General features: G+C 38.4%; 1 protein-coding gene across 2 annotated transcripts in view; it reads left to right on the top strand.

Moving 5' to 3' along the window:
• Positions 1-23250, top strand: part of cacna1c (calcium channel, voltage-dependent, L type, alpha 1C subunit) — a 669326-nt gene that overhangs the window by 111950 nt on the left and 534126 nt on the right. The window contains exons 2-3 of one of the 2 annotated variants that reach the window (XM_063058026.1): positions 7163-7487; positions 8504-8609. In XM_063058026.1, the coding sequence (XP_062914096.1) occupies positions 7163-7487; positions 8504-8609 (431 nt within the window). Of the gene's footprint in view, positions 1-7162; positions 7488-8503; positions 8610-23250 lie in introns of those variants that run through there. The other variant, XM_063058027.1, reaches the window with a different exon arrangement.

Genomic DNA, 23250 nt, shown 5'->3' with positions numbered 1-23250 from the left:
CGTTTGCTTTGAATGTTAAGAAACATAGAAACATAGAAAACCTACAGCACAATACAGGCCCTTCGGCCCACAAAGCTGTGCCGAACACGTCCTTACCTTAGAAATTACCTAGGGTTACCCATAGCCCTCTATTTTTCTAAGCTCCATGTACCTGTCCAGAAGTCTCTTAAAGGACCCTATTGTATCACCTCCACTACAGTCGCCAGCAGCCCATTCCACACCACTCTTTGCATAAAAAACTTACCCCTGACATCTCCTCTGTACCTTCTTCCAAGCACCTTAATACTGTGCCCTCTCGTGCTAGCCATTGAAGCCCTGGGAAAAAGTCTTTGACTATCCATGCGATCAATGCCTCTCATCATCTTATACACCTCTATCAGATAACTTCTCATCCTCTGTCACTCCAAGAAAAAAAGGTTCACTCAACCTATTCTCATAAGGCATACTCCCCAACCCAGCCAACATCCTTGTAAATCTCCTCTGCACCCTTTCTATGGTTTCCACATCCTTCCTATAGTGAAGTGACCAGAACCGAGCACAGTACTCCAAGTGGGGTCTGACCAGGGTCTTACGTAGCTGCAACGTTGCCAGTTCCACCTGCATAGATCTTCTTGTTGAAATAATGTCTCTGGACTCTGTTATGTTCTTTCTCATGATACTGCTCATTAGCACTATCACAGTTCGATTCCTCTTGTGGGAAGGGCTTGATAAACATATTCCATCTTACCATTGCTACGCTCCCTGACTGAGGTTATTAAAACCTGATCCCTAACCGGACATAGTAAACTGACCCAAGACCAGTAGCGTAGAATGTTTTCCATATCGAAGCTGACCGAACCACTGTATTAAATATTACAATCTTAAACATGTTAATTGCCTGTAAAGAATGAAACATCAAATAAATGGTCCTGAAACTTGCACGTTTCTAAAAATCACTTTGTAATTAGACTTCTAACCAGGAAAGATTGAAGTAGGTCAAAACACAACCAGTCAACCTGTTCCCAGCTTTCATCAGAACACGTAATAAACACGAGCTGAACATGACAGATGTGCCTGGATCTTATTGCGGCTAGAATAGGTTGGCCAAAACCTATTTAAGAATATTGTGTTGCCTCCTGTCCCATGATCCTCTCACATCCCCTTTGCCAATCACCTGTCCAGCTCTTGGCTCCATCCCTCCCCCTCCTGTCTTCTCCTATCATTTTGGATCTCCCCTCCCACTTTCAAATCTCTTACTAACTCTTCCTTCAGTTAGTCCTGACGAAGGGTCTCGGCCTGAAACATCGACTGTACCTGTTCCTAGAGATGCTGCCTGGCCTGCTGTGTTCACCAGCAACTTTGATGTGTGTTGCTTGAATTTCCAGCATCTGCAGAATTCCTGTTGTTTGCTAGGAGCAGTGCTCAGTTTAGACTTTAGAAAATATGCCAGTTTCCATAGATATTTCTCAGACCTGTAAATTCCACATCTGTCCAATACACCATTTCTGCATCTCTGCCTTATCCAGTCCTGGTATACAAAATGACTTACTTCTCCCTGTGGCTTAAGTTATGATGCTTATATGGTTTCCACTTTTACTCAAAACTGAGCTGCACAAGATTCAGCTTTAAAATGAGCATCTTATTCTTTAATATTTTAAGAGTCTGTTGTGGATTGAGGAGACGTATGGAATGCTACAAGCCATTGTTTGCTAATTGTTACTCAGTGGTCCACTCTTTCCATCTTATTCTTGTCCTCTCCCAACTTGAAGAAAGAGAACATATCAAACTCAATTTGTCTCGTGCACATGTCTGCATACTCTATAAAAGGACCATTTGATTTCATGAAGTTACAGACAACATATACTCTACAGCTTGAACAATCTACAAATTTCAACAGTATTTGCATTCCTTCACTTGGAGAGGATCAGCTGTGTGGGATTAAGTTTTAGTTTATTTGTTTTAATTTTATATTTTTAAATAGGCTGATAGGTGACAAGCTGTTTCATTCTAGCTTTTTAAAATTAAATTTTGAAGGGAATCAACACAAACAAAATGCTGGAGGAACTCAATAGATCAGGCAGCATTTATGGACATGAAGAAACAGTCAAACTTTTGGGCGGAGATCCCTCAGGACTGGAAAGAAGGGGGTGAAGATACAAGCATCAAAAGGTGTGGGGAGTGAGAGGAGAACTGGCTAGTAGGTGATAGGTGAAGCCAGGTGGGTGGGAAAGGTAAAGGACTGGAGAAGAAAGATAGGAGAGGAAAGTGAACCTTGGGAGAAAGGAAAGGAGGAGGGGCACTGGGGGAAGTGATAGGTAGGTGAGGAGAAGAGGTCAGAGGCCAGAGTAGGGAAAAGAAGAAAAGGAAAGGGGGAGGGGAAAGTTACCAGAAGGAGAAATTGATGTTCATGCCATCAGGTTGGAGGCTATCTAGACGGAATATGAAGTTGCACCTCCACACTGAGTGCGGCTTCATTGTGGCAAAAAAGGGGGCCATGGACTGGCATGTTGAATGGGAATGGAGATAGGAAATAAAATGGTTGTCCCCTGGAAATTCTGCTTTTGGCAGATGGAGCAGAGGTGCTTGACAAAGCAGTCCCTCAATTTATGTTGGGTTTCAACAATGTAGAGGAAGCCACATAGGGACCATAGGATACAACAACAGATTTGCATGTGAAGTGTTGCCTCAGCAGGAAGGAGCATTTGGGGCCCTGCATGGAAGTAAGGGAGGACGTGAATGGGTATTTCTGTCACTTGCAGGGATATGTGCCAGGAGGGAGGTTAGTGGGGAGAGATGAATCGACAAGGTATTCACAGAGGAACCAATCCCTGCAAAAGGTTTTGACGGAGTAAAGATGTGTTTGGTGGTAGGATCCCATTGAAGACGGTGTAAGTCACAGTGAATGATGTGTTAGATGAGGAGGCTCATGGGGTGGTAGGTGAGAACAAGAGGAACTCTCTCTGTGTTTCGGGGGCGTAGGATTGAGTGAGCACGGATGTTTGGGAAATGGAGGAGATGCGGGTGAGGGCAGCGTCAATGGTGGAGGAAGGAAAACACTTCTCTTTGAAGAAGGAGGACATCTCTGATGACATGGAAAGAAAATCCTCATACTTAGAATAGACATGGCAGAGATGAAGGAATGGAGAAATGGAATAGCATTTTTACAGGAGACAGGGTGGGAAGAGGGAATGTTAAAATGGCCATAGCAATCGATAGGTTTATAAAGGATGTCAGTATAGGTGAGATGGAGTCAGTAAGATTGAGAAAAGATAGAGAGATGTCAGATATGAAGCAATTGAACTGATGGACAGAGTGGAAGCTGGAGGAAAAGTCGATGCAACTGATGAGCTCAGCATAGGCGTATGAAGTAGCATCAATGCTCTCATCAATGTTGCGCAGGAAGCGTTGGGGAGTATTGCCAGGGAAGGCTTGAAACATGGACTGTTCTACATAGCCAACGAAAAAGCTGGCATAGCTGGTGTCCATGGCTAAACCTTGAATTTGGAGAAAGTGGGAGGAACCAAATGAGAAATTGTTGAGGGTGAAGACCAGTTTTGCCAGACAGAGGAGAGTGGCGGTGGAGGGGAACTGGTTGGGTCTTTTGTTGACAAAGAAGCAGAGAGTTTTAAGGCCTTTTTGATAGGGATGTAAATGTATAGAGACTGAACATCTTTGGTAAAAATGATGTGGTCAAGGCCAGGGACTTAACAGTTGTTGAGGAGATTGAAAGTATGTGAAGTAGTTGGGAAAGGACTGAACCAAGGGAGATGGAATGCAGTTTTTTTTTTAGCAAATGACGGTGGGTGGGGGGTGGTCAGTGGTGTTGGAAGATACAGAATTGATACTAGCTCAGTTAGCTGCTTGTTGGCAAGGAAAACCTGGGCCAGTGAGTCTGTTTCTGCACTGTATAGCACTATCATTCAAATTGTTGAGTTTGAGAAGGGTCCAGATGGGAAAGCGAGGAGTATATGTTGGATCGAGGGTAAAGTTTTTAGACATCAGACGAAAAGGAGAATATTGACCTAAGTTGGTTGTTCAAAAAGAATAATGTAAATGATAAAAAGAGTAGTTAGGAAATAAATGATTACTGATAAGTAAAAGAGTATACAATATGATGAAAGCATTTTTGGGAACAAAGTACAAATAATGAGGAGCGGAAAAGGAAGGGCAACCATAAAGGATGACTTTCTGCAAGAATTGTTTTCTCAGATGATTAGAGCCACTGTTGTTTTTCATTGAGACCATCTCATTTACAGATTGAGAAAAGAACTAGGAAAGTACAAAGAAAGAAACAAGTAAATGTCCAAAACAAAAGGAAAATGGAGTAGTTCAAAGGTTGGAAGTGAACACCTTCAATTTTTTAATTGTGCATTTTCATGAAAGTAAACTGCTGATTAAAAAAATGGATTTAAATGATTGTTCGTTTGTACATTATGTTCCGTGTGTATGACATAGGCGATCAAGGTCTTTCCATGACCATGATTGTTCTTGGTAAATTTTTCAACAGAAGTGGTTTTCCGTTGCCATCTTCTGGGCAGTGTCTTTCCGAGACCACAGCCATTATCAATGCTCTTAAGAGGTTGTTGGCCTGGCATCAGTAGTCACATAACCATAACTTGTGATATGTCACAGATATTCACATGACCATCCACCACCTGCTCTCTCACGGCTTCATGTGATGCTGATCGGGCATGGGGGGAGGGAGGGGTGCTATCCAAGGAGCTACATCTTGCCTAGGGGTGACCTGCAGGTTTGCGGTGGGAAGTAGCACCCTACACCTCCTTTAGGAGAGACATATCTCCACTTCGCCACTCAGAAATGATTGTAAATCCTCTTTAAAAAAACTTAAATTAAAACTGAATCCTGTGGACAAAGGGAACAAAACAAATAGATTTGTAAAATAGTTGGATAAATGATCAAATTGCATGAATTTTAATTCAGCAAATAATTTCAAGTTAATGAAACAGAAGAAAAATTGTGCTAATGCAAAATATCAAATGTGGTGGGGTGCCTAAAAGAAGTTTTGGTTGACTTGAAATAAAAGTTGCAATCTAGTTAATTATATCATTAAAGTTGACATTCCAATATGTCTTCCCATTCTAGATTACAGAAGTAAAAACAAAATATAATTGGATATTAATTAAATCAAATTTAACAAAATATATTCGGACTCTAAATTATATTCAACTGTTTTGACTGCAATTGTCTTCTTAAGGAAAATTCGAGCAAAAGACAATTAAGTGTGTGTTTACTTGCTTTCAATTCAACTATTTAGTTTGCTTCTTATTGGTCTGAAAACCTTAGCTATACATATTTCGTAAATGTGTTGTCTTCTTGAGCTCCTGGTATTGGTCTATTGGGTTCTGATTGCTCACTACAATAAGGTCATCCTTGTTTAAATTGAATTTGCCAGTTAGATGATATACAGTTCTTAATATGCAATACTCTTGATTTCGGTCACTATTTCTGTTGGGAAGATTCTGGCTTTTCCTTCAGAGTTGGACTTCACATTTAAGTCTTTTTTTTCATCTGCTGTTTATATTGACTCACATCAAAATTAATGGCTATTTTATCTTCTCAAAATCTTTTTCTTTATTTTAACAAAATTAAAATAGGCAGCGTTTACATTCAGAAACAATTGTCATGGGTAGAAAGAGACCTTAGTGTGTTTTTTCCCCTCTATTTTTAATTATCTTATGTTGGCTGTATGCTGCCGGAGCACAATGCAAGTATGAAAAAAATAACGCCAACTGAAGATGTTGGCTTAAAACAAGAAATATTTTTTCATATTTTCTGTCATGCAGAGACAGTGTCTACTTGGTTATTTTACGTCATGGTTCCATAAACTGTTTCCAGGCACATGGAGAAAAAAAATTGCGCTAGGTTTATTTTACACGTAACAACATCTGGAAACGGTCAGCAGACAGCTCGCACAACTCCTTCAGTCATTGCGGGGAATGGCTGCACGACTTAATTTTTTTTCCCCCTTGCCTCTTTTTCATGGCTTGTTCTGTCGCTTTCTTAAAATCGTCTTTCTTATTTAGTAAAAGACATGATTTAACCCTTGGAGGGCTGGCCGGGATATCAAATCATCCCCCGCCCCCTCACACACACACACACACACACTCACACACACACACACACACACACACACACACACACACACACACACACACACACACACACACACACACACAACAATTTCCACCGAACAGAGTGAAAGCGAGCTTGGAATGTGTGTGATGTGCTCTTAGTGAAGCCCCGGATGTAGTCAGGATGTGCTGTGGGAAAGAGGGAGGTAGAGAGGATCAGTTACTTGCGTTTTATAGTAATAATGGGGATCAGGTAATAAATCGCTTTTTGTGGAAGAAAAATTTGGCCTATTTAAATGGTGAATGAAAGCAAAAGGATGTATATTCCCGAGGAAAACCATCAAGGTAAGAATTGTAAGAAGGGGAAAAAGAAAACGGAGAAGAACATCACAAATCTTATTTCCTCAAACATAACCGGTGGGTGCTTGGGTTTTATAGCAGTACTAAACAGACAGTTTGTTGGGATAGTTTATTTTATGCGGTGTCTTGGATTTTTTTTTTCTCTCCCGGAGATTAACCTGCAGACATGCATGTGAAACACTGGATCGAAGCAGTACCGTTATACATGTCTTTCGTGTGAAATTAATATGCTATGAGTTGTGTGAACCTTTATTTTAAAAGGAATGCTTCTAATAGTCAGATACTATTTTCAATATCCGAAGAATGCTTCGAGACTATAACGAAAAGGTTATGAAGAAAATCTAAATTGGGCATTTTGAGCCCCCTTCCTCCCCCCCCAGCCGATGAATCATTATTCCTTTAAACTATGGAAGGAGATTTGTTTTTCTTCAGTTTTTTTTGTAATCGTTCTCGAAGGAAATGGCTCCACCATGTGAAGTTATCATTTAAAGTTGCAGTTTTTCTTCTCAAATCAAATCCTGTAATATTTATAGGTGTACGAATGGTCTTAATAATCATTATTTCACATAGAAAAAACATTGCTTGGAATTGATTAATATTTTGGAATTAGTTCGATTGAAAGTCGAATAATTTTTAGGAATGAACAGCAATTAATGGGACGAGGAATACTACGGATTGCATTATTTGGTTTATACATGTTGAAAATATTTTGCAAGATATTTTTATTCCAGGCACCAATTATGGTAACAGGCGGGCAGTCCTTACACATGGCCTTCCCAATGCCAATACAGACGGCTTGGCTCCAGAGCACATACCAAGTCCGGGGGCTGCCCTGTCGTGGCAGGCAGCAATCGACGCGGCCAGACAAGCCAAAGCCGCTGCGATGATGGGCAACAATATGGTCTCTACAGCCAACTCAACCCAAAGGAAAAGACAACAGTACAGCAAGCAGAAAAAACAAGTTAACGCTGCGACCACACGGCCACCACGGGCTCTCTTCTGTTTGACACTTAAGAACCCTGTAAGGCGAGCATGTATCAATATAGTCGAATGGAAATATCCTTTAAGAAAGCAAATAAAGAGTTAGTGTCAACTGGCGGAAGCAATACAAAAATGCAGCATTTTGAACTATATACACATACACATAGCCCTAGATTCAAATACAAATGCATATATTTTGATATGCTGAGTGGTCAGTGGTCTCTAACATGTCACATTTTTACAACTTTAACTTATTACTAAGTTACAACGTAGCTCATTCCATTAACAAATTGAAGAACTCTTTAACACAATACATTTGATAGACTGCACCAAAGTAGGTTCTCAAGATTAGTGGAGAGAAAAAAAAAGAACAAGTTCTAAATTAGACCCTAGATACCTGGTTGAACAGCGCAAATCAGAGCTGCTCAAGGTTTATTTATTGGAGGAGTGCAGACATTGATGCAGACCTGTAGGAGTTTGCGGTATTGCAGAGGAAGAAGAGGACAGGAAGTTCTAAACTTAGCTTGGGATGAATAGGACTGGATGGGCAGGGGATGGAGTTAGTGATGTGAACTGGAAACAGTGGTTCCAATGATGGAGAAAATGCTGCTCATCCTACTTTGGACACACACAGTTATATACACATAAAACATAAAAGTTTTTGGATTATGCCACTCAGGCAACTTAAGAAAGGAAGGCTGATTTGGGGCACTCGAGGTAATCATTCTTGACCAGAAATTGTCGTAGGCGATTTTCTGCTGACTTGGAGGGCACGTGAATGGCGGCATAAAATACTTGGAGTATTTTGATGCTCCAGCAAGGCATTGGTCAATACTCCACCAAACACACGCAAGATTTTTCTCCAGATGTTTACAAGCTTGTGATTTTATAATATGTATTTACATATCCCATACTTTTGAATAAAAAGTCACTTTATAGCGCAGTAGACTTTGCCTACTTCATCTGAGGCACCCATAATCAATTCCGGAGACATTTTTCATAATTTTGGGTAATGATTGTTATGGAAAGTTTTGTTTTCAGATTGGTATTTACTATTCTGTTTATAAAGACCCCTTAACTCCTTGTCTCAGGCCATTCGAAATCATTATCCTTCTAACTATTTTCGCTAATTGTGTGGCCTTAGCTGTCTACATACCGTTCCCAGAAGACGACTCGAATGCAACCAATTCCAACCTGGTAAGTTCGAGATGTTTAAATCATTATTTGAAAGATATATTTTGTCTAGATTGAACTTTGTGGAATTTTATTGAAGGCTTGGTAGTTTTGTTTTGTGCTGCGGATCGAATGCAATTTTGGATTTGGTTGGTGGTATTGGGTTTGACTAGCGTCATTGATGACCACGCTGCACGATGGTAATAGTTTAACTTTGGTTGTACATTACTGTAAGAATATGTCTCTGTTTGGTTTTTAAATCTTTAATTATCTATTTGCATTATGCTTTGCTACAATATATTTGAGTACCTTGCACTGATGATCTTTTATTATTTCCATACGTTTTGAAATGCAGCTTCAATCAGTTAACCCTTAACATTTTAACTGGGTGATGTTGACAAAACTGATTCTTTTACTTATCTGATCACCACAATCCTACTGAAGATTGGGTTCGTGACCTGGTTATCACTCCGCAAAATGGCGGTCTGTTTAAGTTTTTAATTTCGTTGGGGTTCGTGCTTCGTGGGAAATGTGCTACAAAGAGTTGTTGAAAGGTTGTGATGGATGATTTATTAAAGATACAGTTGGTAAATACGGTGAATCACAAATCTGTCACTATTGCTTTGAAAATGAATCAGGAAAATCTGTAAAATATCCTGTTACTTTGAGACATTTAATCAATGCAGGATTCACAGATATAGGCCAAATAAGTAAAGAAGGAGTATTTAGGGCACTTTGATGAAACCAGACGTTTAATTTTATGCTAAAACAATTGTATTAATTTTAGAATCTTAAAATATTACTGTTTTGATTTTTTCATTGTTCTATGTAATACTTTTAGTGAGCAATTTGTTGCAATAGTATGTTGTGATGTTGAGTATTTTATATGCAAGATCTCTCTTAACTTCAAGAAAGTCTCCATTCATGATCTGACCAGTCACTTAATCCTATATATAAAAATCTTACAAGTAATTTTAAAATTAAAAATGATCCAGGTCTCAGTCAATCGACCAAAAGTCAATTAATGGTGAGATGCAGCAGTTAAGACAAGTATTATTGTAACATTTTAAGTGTCTCATTGCATGTTTGTTACACGCAATGAGATACCTTGTACAACCATCAGCTAATTCTAGATAGTTTGGGGGCTTCAGTTGGTACTGTTCATATGAACAAAACTTTCATTGATTTATTCAATGAAACTGGAATCACAATTTTATTTTAGCAAAAGCTTCAGCAATCTGGATACCATTCTTCTGTTTCTTTTGGGTAGCACTTGAAATTTTGTATGCATATAATCAGAGATGTTATTGTTAGATTTTAATAGGAAAAGTAAGTAATGCTTTGAAATAAACATCCATTAGACTTAAGCAGAGGTACTGAGAAAATATTTTTATTTTGTGACACTGATAAAGTACATTATGTTGCATATTTCAGTTGCCAGAGAGTTTTTTTTATTGACGCTTGCTACCAACAAACAAGTGAGCTTCCCCGTCTCTAATGTCAGATATTCTGGTAGGTTTAGCTGCCTCCACCACCATATTTCTGTAAGTGGGTTTGGGAACTGAGTTATTTCTACATCAGTGCTGTGAATGGCAATTCCAGTTCAGTTGTCCCACTCTTGGGGAGCAATTGAAAGAAGACCTCAGTTTGACAGTTCTGTAGTAGGAGTATCCCTATTGTTTCAATAGCTCATTTGATTGTGATGGGAAACTGGGGGTTGGGTGTGGTTATGTGAGACAACCCAGAATGTGAGATTTAGCGTGCTTGGTTTCGTTGTGATGGAACCTCCTTTTCTTGTATTTGAAGAGTCTTCTAGCTCAGCAAGTATAAGAAACCAGTTATCTGTCTTCTCTTGTTTTATTGTAAATAAGTTGCTGGGTTTTTCACATTCAACCAGTGACTATACTTCAAAAATACTTAAGATGCTCCAAAGTTTCTGCACATCCTGAGAGATACAAAAGGCATTTTGTAAATGCTAGTAACTTTATGGTGGGGTGTGAGTAATGCATTGGTAAATATTCCCATTGGATTTATTAGTAACTCTAATTTTATTATCATCCAATAACATGTTGGCACATTTTGTATGCTTCCCTTTTAATTCAGAAAGACCTTTAACAATTGTAGAGAAATGACTTCAGATTTTTTCTTTACAGATCATCTTAAAGGCACTCTGTTTAACTTTAACTGCAAAGTCCATTTTGATATTTGCTTTTCGTTTTTCATTAAATACTTCTTAAAATAATTGAAGAAAAACTATTGGAAGTTAAATGAAAATATTCAGCTGGTTGACACTGAAGTTTGTGAAATTGGTTTGTATTGCATGATTCAAGTTCAGCTGATATTATTAGAGTTCAGACCCAAGCTCAAGGTTTTGGAAGAAGCAGAAAGCTTTTGAAAGTGGAATTAAATATGTAATGGATAAATTGAACTGGTTAGTGTAAAACTCCTTAACTTATTATTTATTTAATACTTTCTCTGGGTGTAGAGGAAAATATGTCATGAAAAATGTTTAACAATCATAAAGGCTTATTTGCTAGCTCCACGTCTTCTTCTTGGGGCCTTTAGCTCCCAGTGGAGCATAGGCCATTGATGATCTCCTGCCTCCGTCATCCGCAAAGTCAGTGGCACGGTTGGAGTTCATCAATGTTTCTGTAATCCATGGTATCCACTGTACAGGGGATTGGCCTGTATAGCTTCGCCAGAGACCTGTAGGCTGGCTTTACCATTTCCACCTATCACGTTGGGGACACAGGGTTGGACTTCGAGAGGCATAGCTGCACTTAAGCTTGCATAATACTTCAAAATTGGATGGACAGGAAATGCATATTCAAATATAACAATCATTTATAACATAGAAAGAATTTATTAGTGGATAATTGACAAATTTCCTGTGAATTTGAGTAAGTTGTTTTTTATAGGTTTTATTTCATATTTTCAGCACCTGCAGTTCCTTTGATTCAAGACATGTCATCTGCATCTTGAGTACTTGTCTATTTAGCTTCACAGGCTATGTATGCATGTTGCAACTTTATTTCTCCATAGAAAATTCTGTAATCTTTAACAAACGTAATTTGTACCTTTGGAATAAATTTGTTGAAATTGTGTAGTACTTTAAAAATTGTTATGGGTTGTCGGTTAGCTATTTTGTTTCCTCCTTTGAAGGAGAGAGATATTACTTCCCCTCGTCAGGACAGAACACGGAATTCATAAAATTGTTTCCAACGGTGAAAGGGCTGTTTCTATATTGACCAAGTGGTAGAATGGGTCAATGCTTATAGGTGTTTAAGGGATAATTTTTGAAGAGTTTGATGTTGAGAGCCTATTTCCTCACAAAGAGAGTTTAGAAATTAAGTCCATAGTTTCTAGTTAAAGAAAATATTGAACCACTGTAGTCCTGAGCACTGATTTTTAATTATAATCGGTGAGATAGAGTGTGCTTCTCTTTCTCATGTTAACAGCAGATAGTGAGGGTAGCCAAACATGATTCACGTATCGAGTATATAATGGCAATAAAGAGCTGAAAGCTTATTTCTAGGTCAAGTCAACCAGTAGTTGCGAGCAATCTAATAGAGCTTGATAGGCAGCCAAGGAAAGGACTGAATCAATGGTATGATACTATGGCTGCAGTGCCTTATGTGGGAGTCTAATTTGACAGCTGTCCTTTTGTCTATGGATGAAGTGGAAATTTAAAGAATTAATCTTTGGAAATCCTGGAGCTAGTGGTTCAATAGTAGGAAGAAGAACAAATGGAAGACATTGACTTGCTTAAATGCACTTATTTGATTCCTTGCCTAGTGTTTTTAATGTTGTTTCTTTCATTCCTCTGGTTTAGTAATCACATGATAAAATCACTATTGCGCAAAATTTATAATTTCAGTTAAGCGGCAGATTGTAATTCATTGGTAACTCTTTAAAGGACTTTTGCAGTCGGGCCTCTGCCACTGCATTTGATTGCTGCAGTTCCACATTCTGTCAAGACGATGGTGCTGTGAAGCAGGTTTTGAATTTCCAAAATATCAGCCATATTACTTATGTCTAAGATGAGTGAATCACTATTTTTGGACTTGTTAATTTCTCAGCCATTTACCATCCCCACTCCCCACCCATCTCACAGGTATCTCCAGATCATCTAATCTATCTAATATGCACTGTGCAACAATTTCAGCCCTACGTGCAGCTTTTTGGGCGTCCTTTTTGGATTTCAGATTCTCTGGCCCAATATTTCACAATCAATTTAACTTTTATGAAAACTTGTTTTTTCATGCACAAGCCTTTGAATTTCTCCTCTTTAAATGTAACCAGACTATGCTTGCTAACCATGTTGCAAGTAGTAAAACAATAACGACCTTGGACAACTCAGAAGTTCCCTCATTATTCTTTGTTGAACAACACCTCCTAAGGATGACTGGAGAACTCAAAATTTATCAGCTTGCACTGCAGTCAGTGGGTCATCGGCAAAGGTGAAGTTATATTTGTTTGATGGTTAGGTCATTGTGTATTTGGATGGGAAAAATAGTTGTCAATACATCTTCCTGACCTAGACCATTGTTTTGCAGAGAAAAACTTTACTTTCCTCTAAGTTTGATATTGAAGCTGCAGTTTTAAATCAGGGAATAGTTAATATATTCAATTTATTTGTTCTAAACTCTTATGAAATAGATTTAATAACAGTGTAACATTCTGCAAAGAGTTCACTGGAATTTTTACAAGTGATTTGTCATTTTTTAAAATCTACTTTCCAACTCCACAGATGCTGCCTGACCTGCAGAGTATTTCCAGCTGTTTCTGCTTTATTCAGATGCTTGTTCAAGGTTGATTCTTTTTCCAAAATGAATTAAATGAGGATAAGACCTTCTGTAATGAAAACATTTTAAAATTCCTCCCCTGTTCATATCTGATTCAGCAATAAAAAGTATTCACAAATCAGGTACTGTACAGATACTGAAGATGATTAGAAATTAATTTTTTAGAGTAATGTAAAGAATAAATACAGAAAGAAAGAAAAATGAAGTAGTAAAAGATAAAATAATAGTCACCAACCAATCACTAAGCCATGTAATATACTTCCAGAGTGAAATGCAAGTGTCCAACATCTTTTCCAGTTGTGCTTTCCCCTTCTCTCTCTTCCACCACCCTTCTCTCTCTCCCACCACCCTTCTCTCTCTCCCACCACCCTTCTCTCTCTTCCACTGCCCTTCTCTCCTCTCCCCTTCTCCTATTTGCACATAACCCCCCTTACCCTACTACCTTTTCATGGTACAATGCCACATGGTATCTCTACATTCAGGACCATTTTTTGGTTCCCAGACAAACATGTTTTTACCATCAGAGCTGTAGACCATTACTCACATTATGTTCTCAAGACATTGCTGTGGACTGATTTCCTTGTACGTTCTCAAAACATTCCCATAATCCAGAGTAACACCATGCCGTTTTACAAACTGTCATTTTGTATTACACGTCTTAACCTATACCAAGGAAGAATCAAATGTAACTCTTTCCTTACATGTTCAAAGTCTGGAGAGGTGGCAAAGCATTGTTTATGTAAAATATTCATGTTGGAGCCTCTGAACCCTCCTGACTGGAGATTCTACTGGCACTGTACACCTAATGTAGTAACCTTTGATAATACAGCATAATCTGAAAATATTCTGAAATCCTGATAGTTCAGAAACTGGCTAACTACTGCAGAGTGTGAAAGGCGTAGGCATCCAAAGCTGGGAATTCAAAGTATGGTTAGGGTTTGAACTATGGGATGTAATGCTCAAAGATGGAGTTGTGGTCCAGAACACCAGGGATCAGGAACGTGGATAGGTTTACACCTGGAGCAGGGATGCAGAGTGGACTTCTCAACCCTTATAAACTTGTTGAGTTTGCTGGGGCATTTATTATCCTATCATACAAACATGTTTAAAAATGAAATAAAAGTATGGAGTGTATCATGAGTAAGATTTATTTGTTCAGAAAATCAGTTATTTGGCACTACCAAAGTCCCAAGGTGTTACATTATCAGAGTTTAGCGGTAAACTGATGGTCAGTCATTATCACACCTTTCTTGCGTGTGATCTAAATTTTTTTTAGATTATGAAGACACGTAGTCCTCTTTTATTGTCATTTAGTAATGCATGCATTAAGAAATGATATATTATTTCCTCCGGTGTGATATCACAAAATTAAGAGAAGTATTAGCAATTTGAAAAGCATATACATGAAGCAATTAAATAAGGCAAAACATAAATGGTGATTAACAATAATGCAGTATTTAAACAATAACGACAGTTAACTGAGATTCTACACAGCTCAGCAGCATCAACTCACTGGTTGTGTGGGTGATATGTTGTTAGATTTCAGATGCTAAACTATGGCCCCATCTGCAGTTCAGGAGGAACTAAAGGGTTCCATCACGGTTCACAAAAAAATGTCACCTAATCAATGAGTGTACTTGCACACTTATGTAACTTTAACTCTGCAAAAGTTGATTTTGCTCATCAATAAATTAGCAGTACTTATTGTACAGAAATATTTGCTTTTGGAGGTAATGATGCTTCCTTCAGTCATTAAGTGATTCTTTTCTTCCCTACTTTCTTCTGTCATGGTTGTTTTGAATCACATGTTAAACACATAATTAAAAAGCATTTCCTATCTCACTAAATTTATCTCTATCTGGTGACTCTACCAGTAATGGTAATTCTCATGAGATGTATCCTTTATTTTGGAGGGCTAAATGGAATTTATCAAAAAATCTCCTGGAATTGTATATTTTGGAGATCATATTGTTTGTTTTAAAATTAAATTAGTGGTCCTTTTGCTGTCATATTTGGCCTCAGTTAATCTACCATTCCTTCATCTACCATTCCTTCACCTTGTTAAATCAATTTACTCATTCAGAACCTTTGCACGTCCACTTTTTAACACACTCATCTTTGTAACATCTGCCATTGCACATAAGGGGAAATACACTAATGTTACTTCTCTTTTAATTTTAAATTACCTTACTTTGATAAAAGTAAATTACTTTAATTTATTAAGTTAAATAAATGTAATAAGTTGATAAACTTGTAATCAATTTTATTACTTTGTTTAGATAAATTGACATTTAATTTTGACTTGTTGGCCAAACAGAGAAGAAAAGCTTTAAAAGCTATTAAGGTCTATGGAAATGCTGATTATTATTTGAAATCTGTAGCAAAGTTAGATTAATGATTTCAAATTAAATGAAGTTCTGTACATGAATAAAAATTGTAAGTAGTTTTGTCATTTGCATTATTTATATTTGATATCTAACATTGGTCTTGTAGATATTTGTGTCATCAGAGTCAAGGAGAAAGCAAATTATCAGATATAATCATCAACATTATTTGAAAGTATAGGTAGGGATTTGAAGGATTTAGGAAGTGAATTCTGGATTGTTTAATGTCATTTCCAGTACAAAAGGTAAAGGAGAATGAAATAATTGTTACCCCGGATCTGATACACCCAAAAAAATACAATAAGATGAAAAAAACCATAATAAAAGTACACAGTAAATATACATTGTTACTACAATACTACGTTGTTGGTGTCTTAGGACTGGGTGTGTTTGCACCTATGCCAGCCCCTGCCCCTGGCATTCATTTTCTGCCACCTGTTCCACACCCCTCCCATGACACACCACCCTCACCATTCCCAACAACCTTTGCATCCACCAGGTTTACAAACTTGCTCTCCGTTCCACATTGACAAATATAGTATTGTGCAAAAGTTTTAGGCACCCTGTTTATTTATATATGTGTCTTAAGACTTTTGCACAATTCTGTAAATACATAAGATAGCTTATATACATTGATTGTATGTCTATAAAGTGACGCTAGGTATAGAAGTGTCTGTGCATAAGGTGACTAACAGGTAATGATAAAGTACTGGGATGGAGTGTGTTAGTGGGTGGAGGTGTTTATTGCCTTACTGCTTGCGGAAGGTAACTGTTTTTGAGTCTACTGGTCCTGGCGTGGATGCTATGTATTCTCTTCCCTGATGGGAATGGGACAAACAGTCAATGAGCAGGGTGGGTGGGATCCTTCATGATGTTACTGGCCCTTTTCCAGCACCTTTCTATATATATGTTCTTGATGGTGGGTAGGCTGGTGCCTGTGATGTGTTGGGCAGATGTGACTACCAATTATAGAGCCTTCCTTGCTGCTTCAATGCACTGTTATGATTGGGGAGAGGAAAGAAGAGGAAAGTGTTGTGGAATACCATTGTGGTGCAGCAATTAATGCTATGCCTCAGTACTAGGAACCTAGGTTTGATCCTGATCCTCAGTGTTCTTTCTCATTCTACATTTTCACAAGAGTGAGCGTAGTGTTGAGGAAACAGAGAGCCTGCAGAGAGACTTAAATAGTTTAGGGAAATGGGCAAAGAAGTGGCAAATGAAATACAATGTTGGAATGCACTTTGGTGGAAGAAATAAACAGGCAGACTATTATTTAGATGGGGAGAGAATTCAAAATGCAGAGATGCAAAGGGACTTGGAAGTCCTTGTGCAAAGTACCCTGAAGGTTAACCTCCAGGTCGAGCCAGTTGTGAAGAAGGTGAATGCAATGTTGGCATTCATTTCTAGTGGTATAGAATATAAGAACAGGGATGTGATGTTCAGGCTCTGTAAGGCTCTTGTGAGACCACACTTGGAGTATTGTTTTGGGCTCCTTATTTTAGAAAGGATATACTGCCATTGGAGAGGGTTCAGAGAAGATTCACAACAATGCTTCCAGGAATGAAAGGGTTACCATATAAGGAACGCCTGGCAGCTCTTGGGCTGTATTCCCTGGAGTTCAGGAGAATGAAAGGGAATCTCATAGAAACATTCCAAATGTTAAAAGGCCTGAACAGATTAGATATGGCAAAAGTTATTTCCCATGGTATTGGGAATTCTAGGACAAGAGGGCATGACTTCAGGATTGAAGGACATCCTTTTAGAACTGAAATATGGAGAAATTACTTTAGTCAGGGGGTGGTAATTTGTTGCCATGAGCGGTTGTGGAGGCCAAGTCATTGAATGTATTTAAGGCAGAGGTTTTTGGTTAGCCAGGGCGTGAAAGGGTAAGGGGTGAAAGCAGGGGAGTGGGGATGATGGGAAGAATTAGATCAGCCCATGACTGAATGGCGGCGCAGACTCGATGAGCCAAACAGCCTACTTCTGCTCCTATATCTTATGGTCTAAGCTGTAGCTCTCCATTAGTTTTTCCAATTTTCTGCAAAATGACAAAGATGTGATGTTAATTAATTGGTTCTATAAATTGCTCCATGTCTTTGTATGTGCTACAGGGAAGCAAGGAGAAAGGGGATAAGACATGGGATTGTCCTTTTGGATGCTTGTGTTCAATTGATGAGCTGAATGAACCCCATGACATGATAAATTGATCCACTGTTAGAGTGAGAGTTAATTGGAAATGAAAAAGGCTGTAAGAGTTTGTAGCAGTGTAGTGAAACAAAACAAAAGAGAGACTTATGGATAAAAATATTGATATTGATGAACTCGGGGATTTGAAGCTGAAAGAAATTGGAAAAGATGGGTTAATTGATGAATCCATCCTTGGATAGACAGATGGAGGCACTGGATACCTGAATTAATTGGAATCAATTTGGGGGTGAAGCTTGAAAAGCATGTAAGGCCAATGAATGAGTGTTGATCCTGCAGGAACTAGTAATGAAGCAATTGCTGGAGAATTATAATGTACATTTAGCAAGGTTTAGCTGAAGAGTTAAATTGCCTTTATAAATGGTTTGCTGATTGGCTGCCATGCAGGAGAGACTAGTAAAGGGTGCTAAGAGTATTGAACTCTGGAGCAGTGCCTCTTTAAAATATGTTGGTTGTTTCATGATTGAGACTGTTCCCAGATTACAAGCATCTGACTCATGGACACCCATACAAACAAACCCCTAGGATACAGTAAATTTGAAAATCCAACATATGTACATGTCCATTCCTACAAAGAGCAGAACTAGTTTCCTCCTCTTTTCAACGTTTAGTAATTTGTTCTTTTTTATCAGCTTATAATAAATGGCATTAAAGTACTGTGGAGGTAAGTTTGTCAGATTGATTGATTTTAATTTTATGTGTATTTCCCAACAGACAAAATCAATTTATGGACAGTTTGTTACCTGGGAATGGCCAATATACTTTATGTACACAAGAAAACAATTAGTTTGTAACTTTAGCACGAAAATAATGGGGCTCTGAAGCAATTGGCCGTTGGATTACACTTTCCTCCAGCTTGGATTTGGATATCGCCTTCCATGGAAAAACTAGTTTCTAATTTGGGGGTGAAGCCCAATGCAGCAAAGCATAGCACCATGCCTCTCCCCATGCAATTTGCTTACTATACTCCCAGAATAATCCAGGCTCAGTCTGAAAAAGTTGGCATTGAAATTGAAAGTTTGGTAATTGGACCTTCATGAACTTACATAATGTAGACTATTTAGAGAGAATAGCATTAAAGATATTGAAGCACTGAAAACCAAAATAACTAACTGTGTTTGAACAGCTGAATTAAAACCGACTAAGTTGCAAGTTTATTACCATCTTGACAACCAGTTGTTCCCATTCATTTCATTAGGGCCATTCTCCTGATGCAGGGTTTTGCCCTGGCTGATGGAGAGAAGTTGTGGAAATTTGTTCTGCCCGATTGGATTCCTTTCCTGTGAAGCTGAGAGACAGTGGTGGCACAGGTGGTATGTCAAAAGATGCTGTGCCTACCGAATTCCATGCCAGGGCAGACTTAGGACCACTCTTATTTCCCTGCAGAACTGTTGGTGCCCAGGTGAAAGTCATGCCATATGACAATTACCAGCTTGATTACTCAATTTTCCCTGAAGATAAGAGTTGGAAGTATCTGTTGTTTTTCTTTGAGATTTTGATTATATAACATTCCTTTGGAAAGCTTTAAATTAAATAAATTAAATTGAAAATAGAAGCTGATGAGTAACACTGAAAACAGTAACCACAGGAAAGTGGTTACATAAATAATTGTCTAACTAATAAAACTGCAAATTATTCAAATTACTGAACAGATCAAGCATTTTTATCTTGAATTAATTGCAGTAGCTCTTCCTTCCATCATTTGTTAAGTGAACAACACTGTGGCAATTATTATTAAGATAAGCACACTTCCTGGTGAAAACAGTTTTCCCTCTTATCTCTTCAATTTTCTAGATTCACAAACTTGTATCAAATGATGTAAAATACTGCAAAAGGAAACATTAAAGAATCAGTCTAAAATACAGAAGCCAATTGTTTAAGGTCCTATGAAGTGATATTAGGGAACGAGGGAAATTTATAAAGTAGGACCTCAAGGATTGTAATCTCTGGGTTTACTACCTGTGCCACATGCCAGTGAGGCAAAGGATCGTGTACTTGAATAACACAATAGGCAGACATGTCAATAATCTGATTTATCCAAGAAGTACTTTGAGATGCTGGTCATGGAACACTTTAAGTCCGGCCTTCTAGACAACTTCGACCCACTGCGGGAGCTGGTGCAAGAGGGAAGTCTTCAGATATAGGGACAATTCGGCAGGTGAACTTGATTATGAGCCTTTGATTATGCTGGCTGCTTTATTGTGGCCGAAATAAGTGTAGAGAGAGTCGACTGAGGGGAGGCTGGTTTCTGTTTTGTGCGGAGCTGTGTCCACAACTCTGGATGTTCTTGCGATCACTTGCAGAGCAGATGCTCTCTTAGTGCTCTCTTCACAGATCAGGATAGGATGCTCTCTGTGTTGTATTGATTAAAAATTGTTAAGGGTCAGGGGGACCTGCTAAATTCCTTTAGCCTCTTGATGAAGTAGAGGCACTGATGAGCAGTCTTTGCTGTGGTGTCTACATAGCTGGACCAGGACAGGCTACTAACTGTTAACCTTTAGGAACTTAAAACTCTCAACCTTTTTAACTTCAACATCATTGATGTAGACCATAGGACATAGTGGCAGATTTAAGTCATTTGGCCCATCGAGTTTGCTTTGCTATTCCATCATGGCTGATTTATTATCCTTCTCAATCCCATTCTCCTGCCTTCTCCCTATAACCTCTGATGACCTTACTATTCAAGAACCTATCAGCATCCACCTTAAATGTACCTAATGACTTGGTCTCCACAGACGACTGAGGCAAGAGCTTATAAACTCCCTCACTCCTTTCTGATGTCAATGACCAGCTCTTTTGTTTAGTTGACATTGATGGAAGTGTTACCATGTTGCTAGGCTCCCTATCTTCCTCCTGTAGTCCGACTCACTATTATTTGAGTTACAGCCGGCATTTCAAATAACAATGGCATCATCTGCAAACTGACAGATGGAGTTAGAGCTGAACCTGACATGCAGTCATGAGTGTACTGGAAGTAGATGAGGAGCCTGAGGACACAGCCTTGTGGAGCATCAGTGTTTCGAATAGTTGTGGCAGACCTGTTGCTGCCTGTTCTTACTGATTGCTGTCTGTTGGTCAGGAAGTTCAGGATCCAGTTGCAGAGGGATATGTTGAATCTCAGGGTCCAGAGGTTGGTGCTGAGTTTGCTTGCCATTATATTGAAGGCAGAACTATAGTCAATAAACAGAAGTCTAATATAGGCATTCTTACTGTCCAGATGCTCTGGAGTTTGGGACCATGGGTGGTGGCATCTACCATAGACCTGCTTCAGCAGAAGGCAAATTGCAGTGGGTCAAGGCTGTCTGGAATGGTGGAGTTAATGTGTGCCATGATCAACTTCTTGAAGCGCCTCATTGACACACCTGCCTATTGTGTGTTATTCAAATGTAACTTGGATGGATTTGATAAAAGTAGATTTATTATTGCTTGAAGAAATGATCATTGGAATGAATTCAAGTACTATAATCATTGTAGTATTGTGAGACTTTCAGTCTATTAATGTGCCCTATGAAATGTACTGAATGAATTGTTATTTGTATCTAAATTGTGCACCATCTCTACCTTTGCTGAGGTCAAATAAAGGTGATGAGAATAATATCCTATTGTGGAAAAGAACTCAGTGAGTTGTAGATAAATAGATGGAAAATACAATTTAATGTGAGGAATCAAGAAGTAATTCAGGAAATATTCAATGAATAGGAAGTTAAATTTAATGGGGAAGCACTTAAATGGTAAAACAAAGATTCTAGAAGTGTGATTCCTCATTAGTGTAATTATAAAGTTCAAGTTTAGGGCTATTTATAAAAGACAAAAAGCGAGTATTGAAAGAACATTAAAGAAGGTACTTCATAGCCAGTATGAAAAACTAATATTGCAATAAAAGCTCTTTATTTCCACTGGAGCAATCTAAGCTATGAAGAGATTTAACAGTAATTTGTACATGTATATATTTGCCTTGGAAGAAAGTTTGGAGACATACTGTAAACAAACAATACCTGATGCTGAGCCAAATATGAGATATCGCAGGTGATTGATTAATTCTACTCTTGAATCATTGACTTATAATACTGCACAATTATTCCAAGGAGTAAGGGGAATAGATAAATTGAATAACTATAGACATCTCTGAAATTAATTTCATTTGTGAAGATGTTATCTTAATTAGCATTAGTCTCTGAATACAACAATGAGTTGCATGTGGCGGATTATTTTAAGGAACGTACTATTGTAGAATTTTGTTGATGTTGTCCATGTGAACTTCTATCAGGATGTATTTCATGTCTTCCAATAATATTTTATCAGGAAAAGCCCAGATAAGCTTGTGGCATTGTTTGAGAGATATAGGAAGAGTGAGATTAAGGCCAAGGTGCTTCCTACTGCAGCTGGTCTACAATATGAACTACATCTGGCTTGAATCAGTGCATAGTGAATCATGATCTACCAACAATCAATGCTTGTTCTTCCATACCCAACATTATATAGAGTCGTACATTATAAGTTGTACCCTAGTCATGCTCAAATTCAAGAGCCATAAAGACCCTGTTTTTTTTTAATCAGGGGCCTTATTCCAGGGGCAGGGAATCTAAAATTCAAGGGCTTGGGTTTAAGGTGAGAGGGGAAATATCTAAAGGACATCTGAATGCAACTATGGAATGACTTTCCAGGGGAGGGGTAAAGGCAGGTATAATTGCAGAGTCTAAAAAGCTTTTGGACAGGTACATGGATAAGAAAGGAATATAGAGATATGGGCCGAATGCAGGAAAATGGCATTTGTGTAGATGAGCATCACTGTTGGCCTGAAAGTCCTGTCTCTGTGCTACTCAATTCCATGATTCTGCAACTAAAATTATGATGAGGGGCTTTTCTGAATAGGGCAAGCTGTAGAAGGGGGAGGAGGAGAGAAATTAAGACTTTCAGCAGTTCTGTCATTGACTGAGTATCTTGTGAGAGCGACAGCTTTAACTTCCAAAGAGGTCACTATGCTGCATGAGAATGAGGTGACTGAAACTGGCAAATACTGCAAATACACTATTAAGCTTGTTATCTGTGCTATTAAGGTGACTGTCTAAATACTTGTGCAGTTGGCTGCTGTTGGGTTTATAGGCACCAAAGGAGGTCAGTAAGTCTCTCGACTAAAAGGTTCGTGTTTTCCTCTTTTGCAAAGAAAGCAAATGGAGTGAGCATGAGGGTTTGCATGCATTACAGGCTTCCTCATGATGCTGATGCCATTAACTAAGCACACATTATATAGAGTTCATTCTTCCCAAATTT

Source organism: Mobula hypostoma, chromosome 9, assembly GCF_963921235.1.
Source record: "Mobula hypostoma chromosome 9, sMobHyp1.1, whole genome shotgun sequence".
Taxonomy (NCBI): domain Eukaryota; kingdom Metazoa; phylum Chordata; class Chondrichthyes; order Myliobatiformes; family Myliobatidae; genus Mobula; species Mobula hypostoma.
This window is presented reverse-complemented; position numbering and strand designations above follow the sequence as displayed.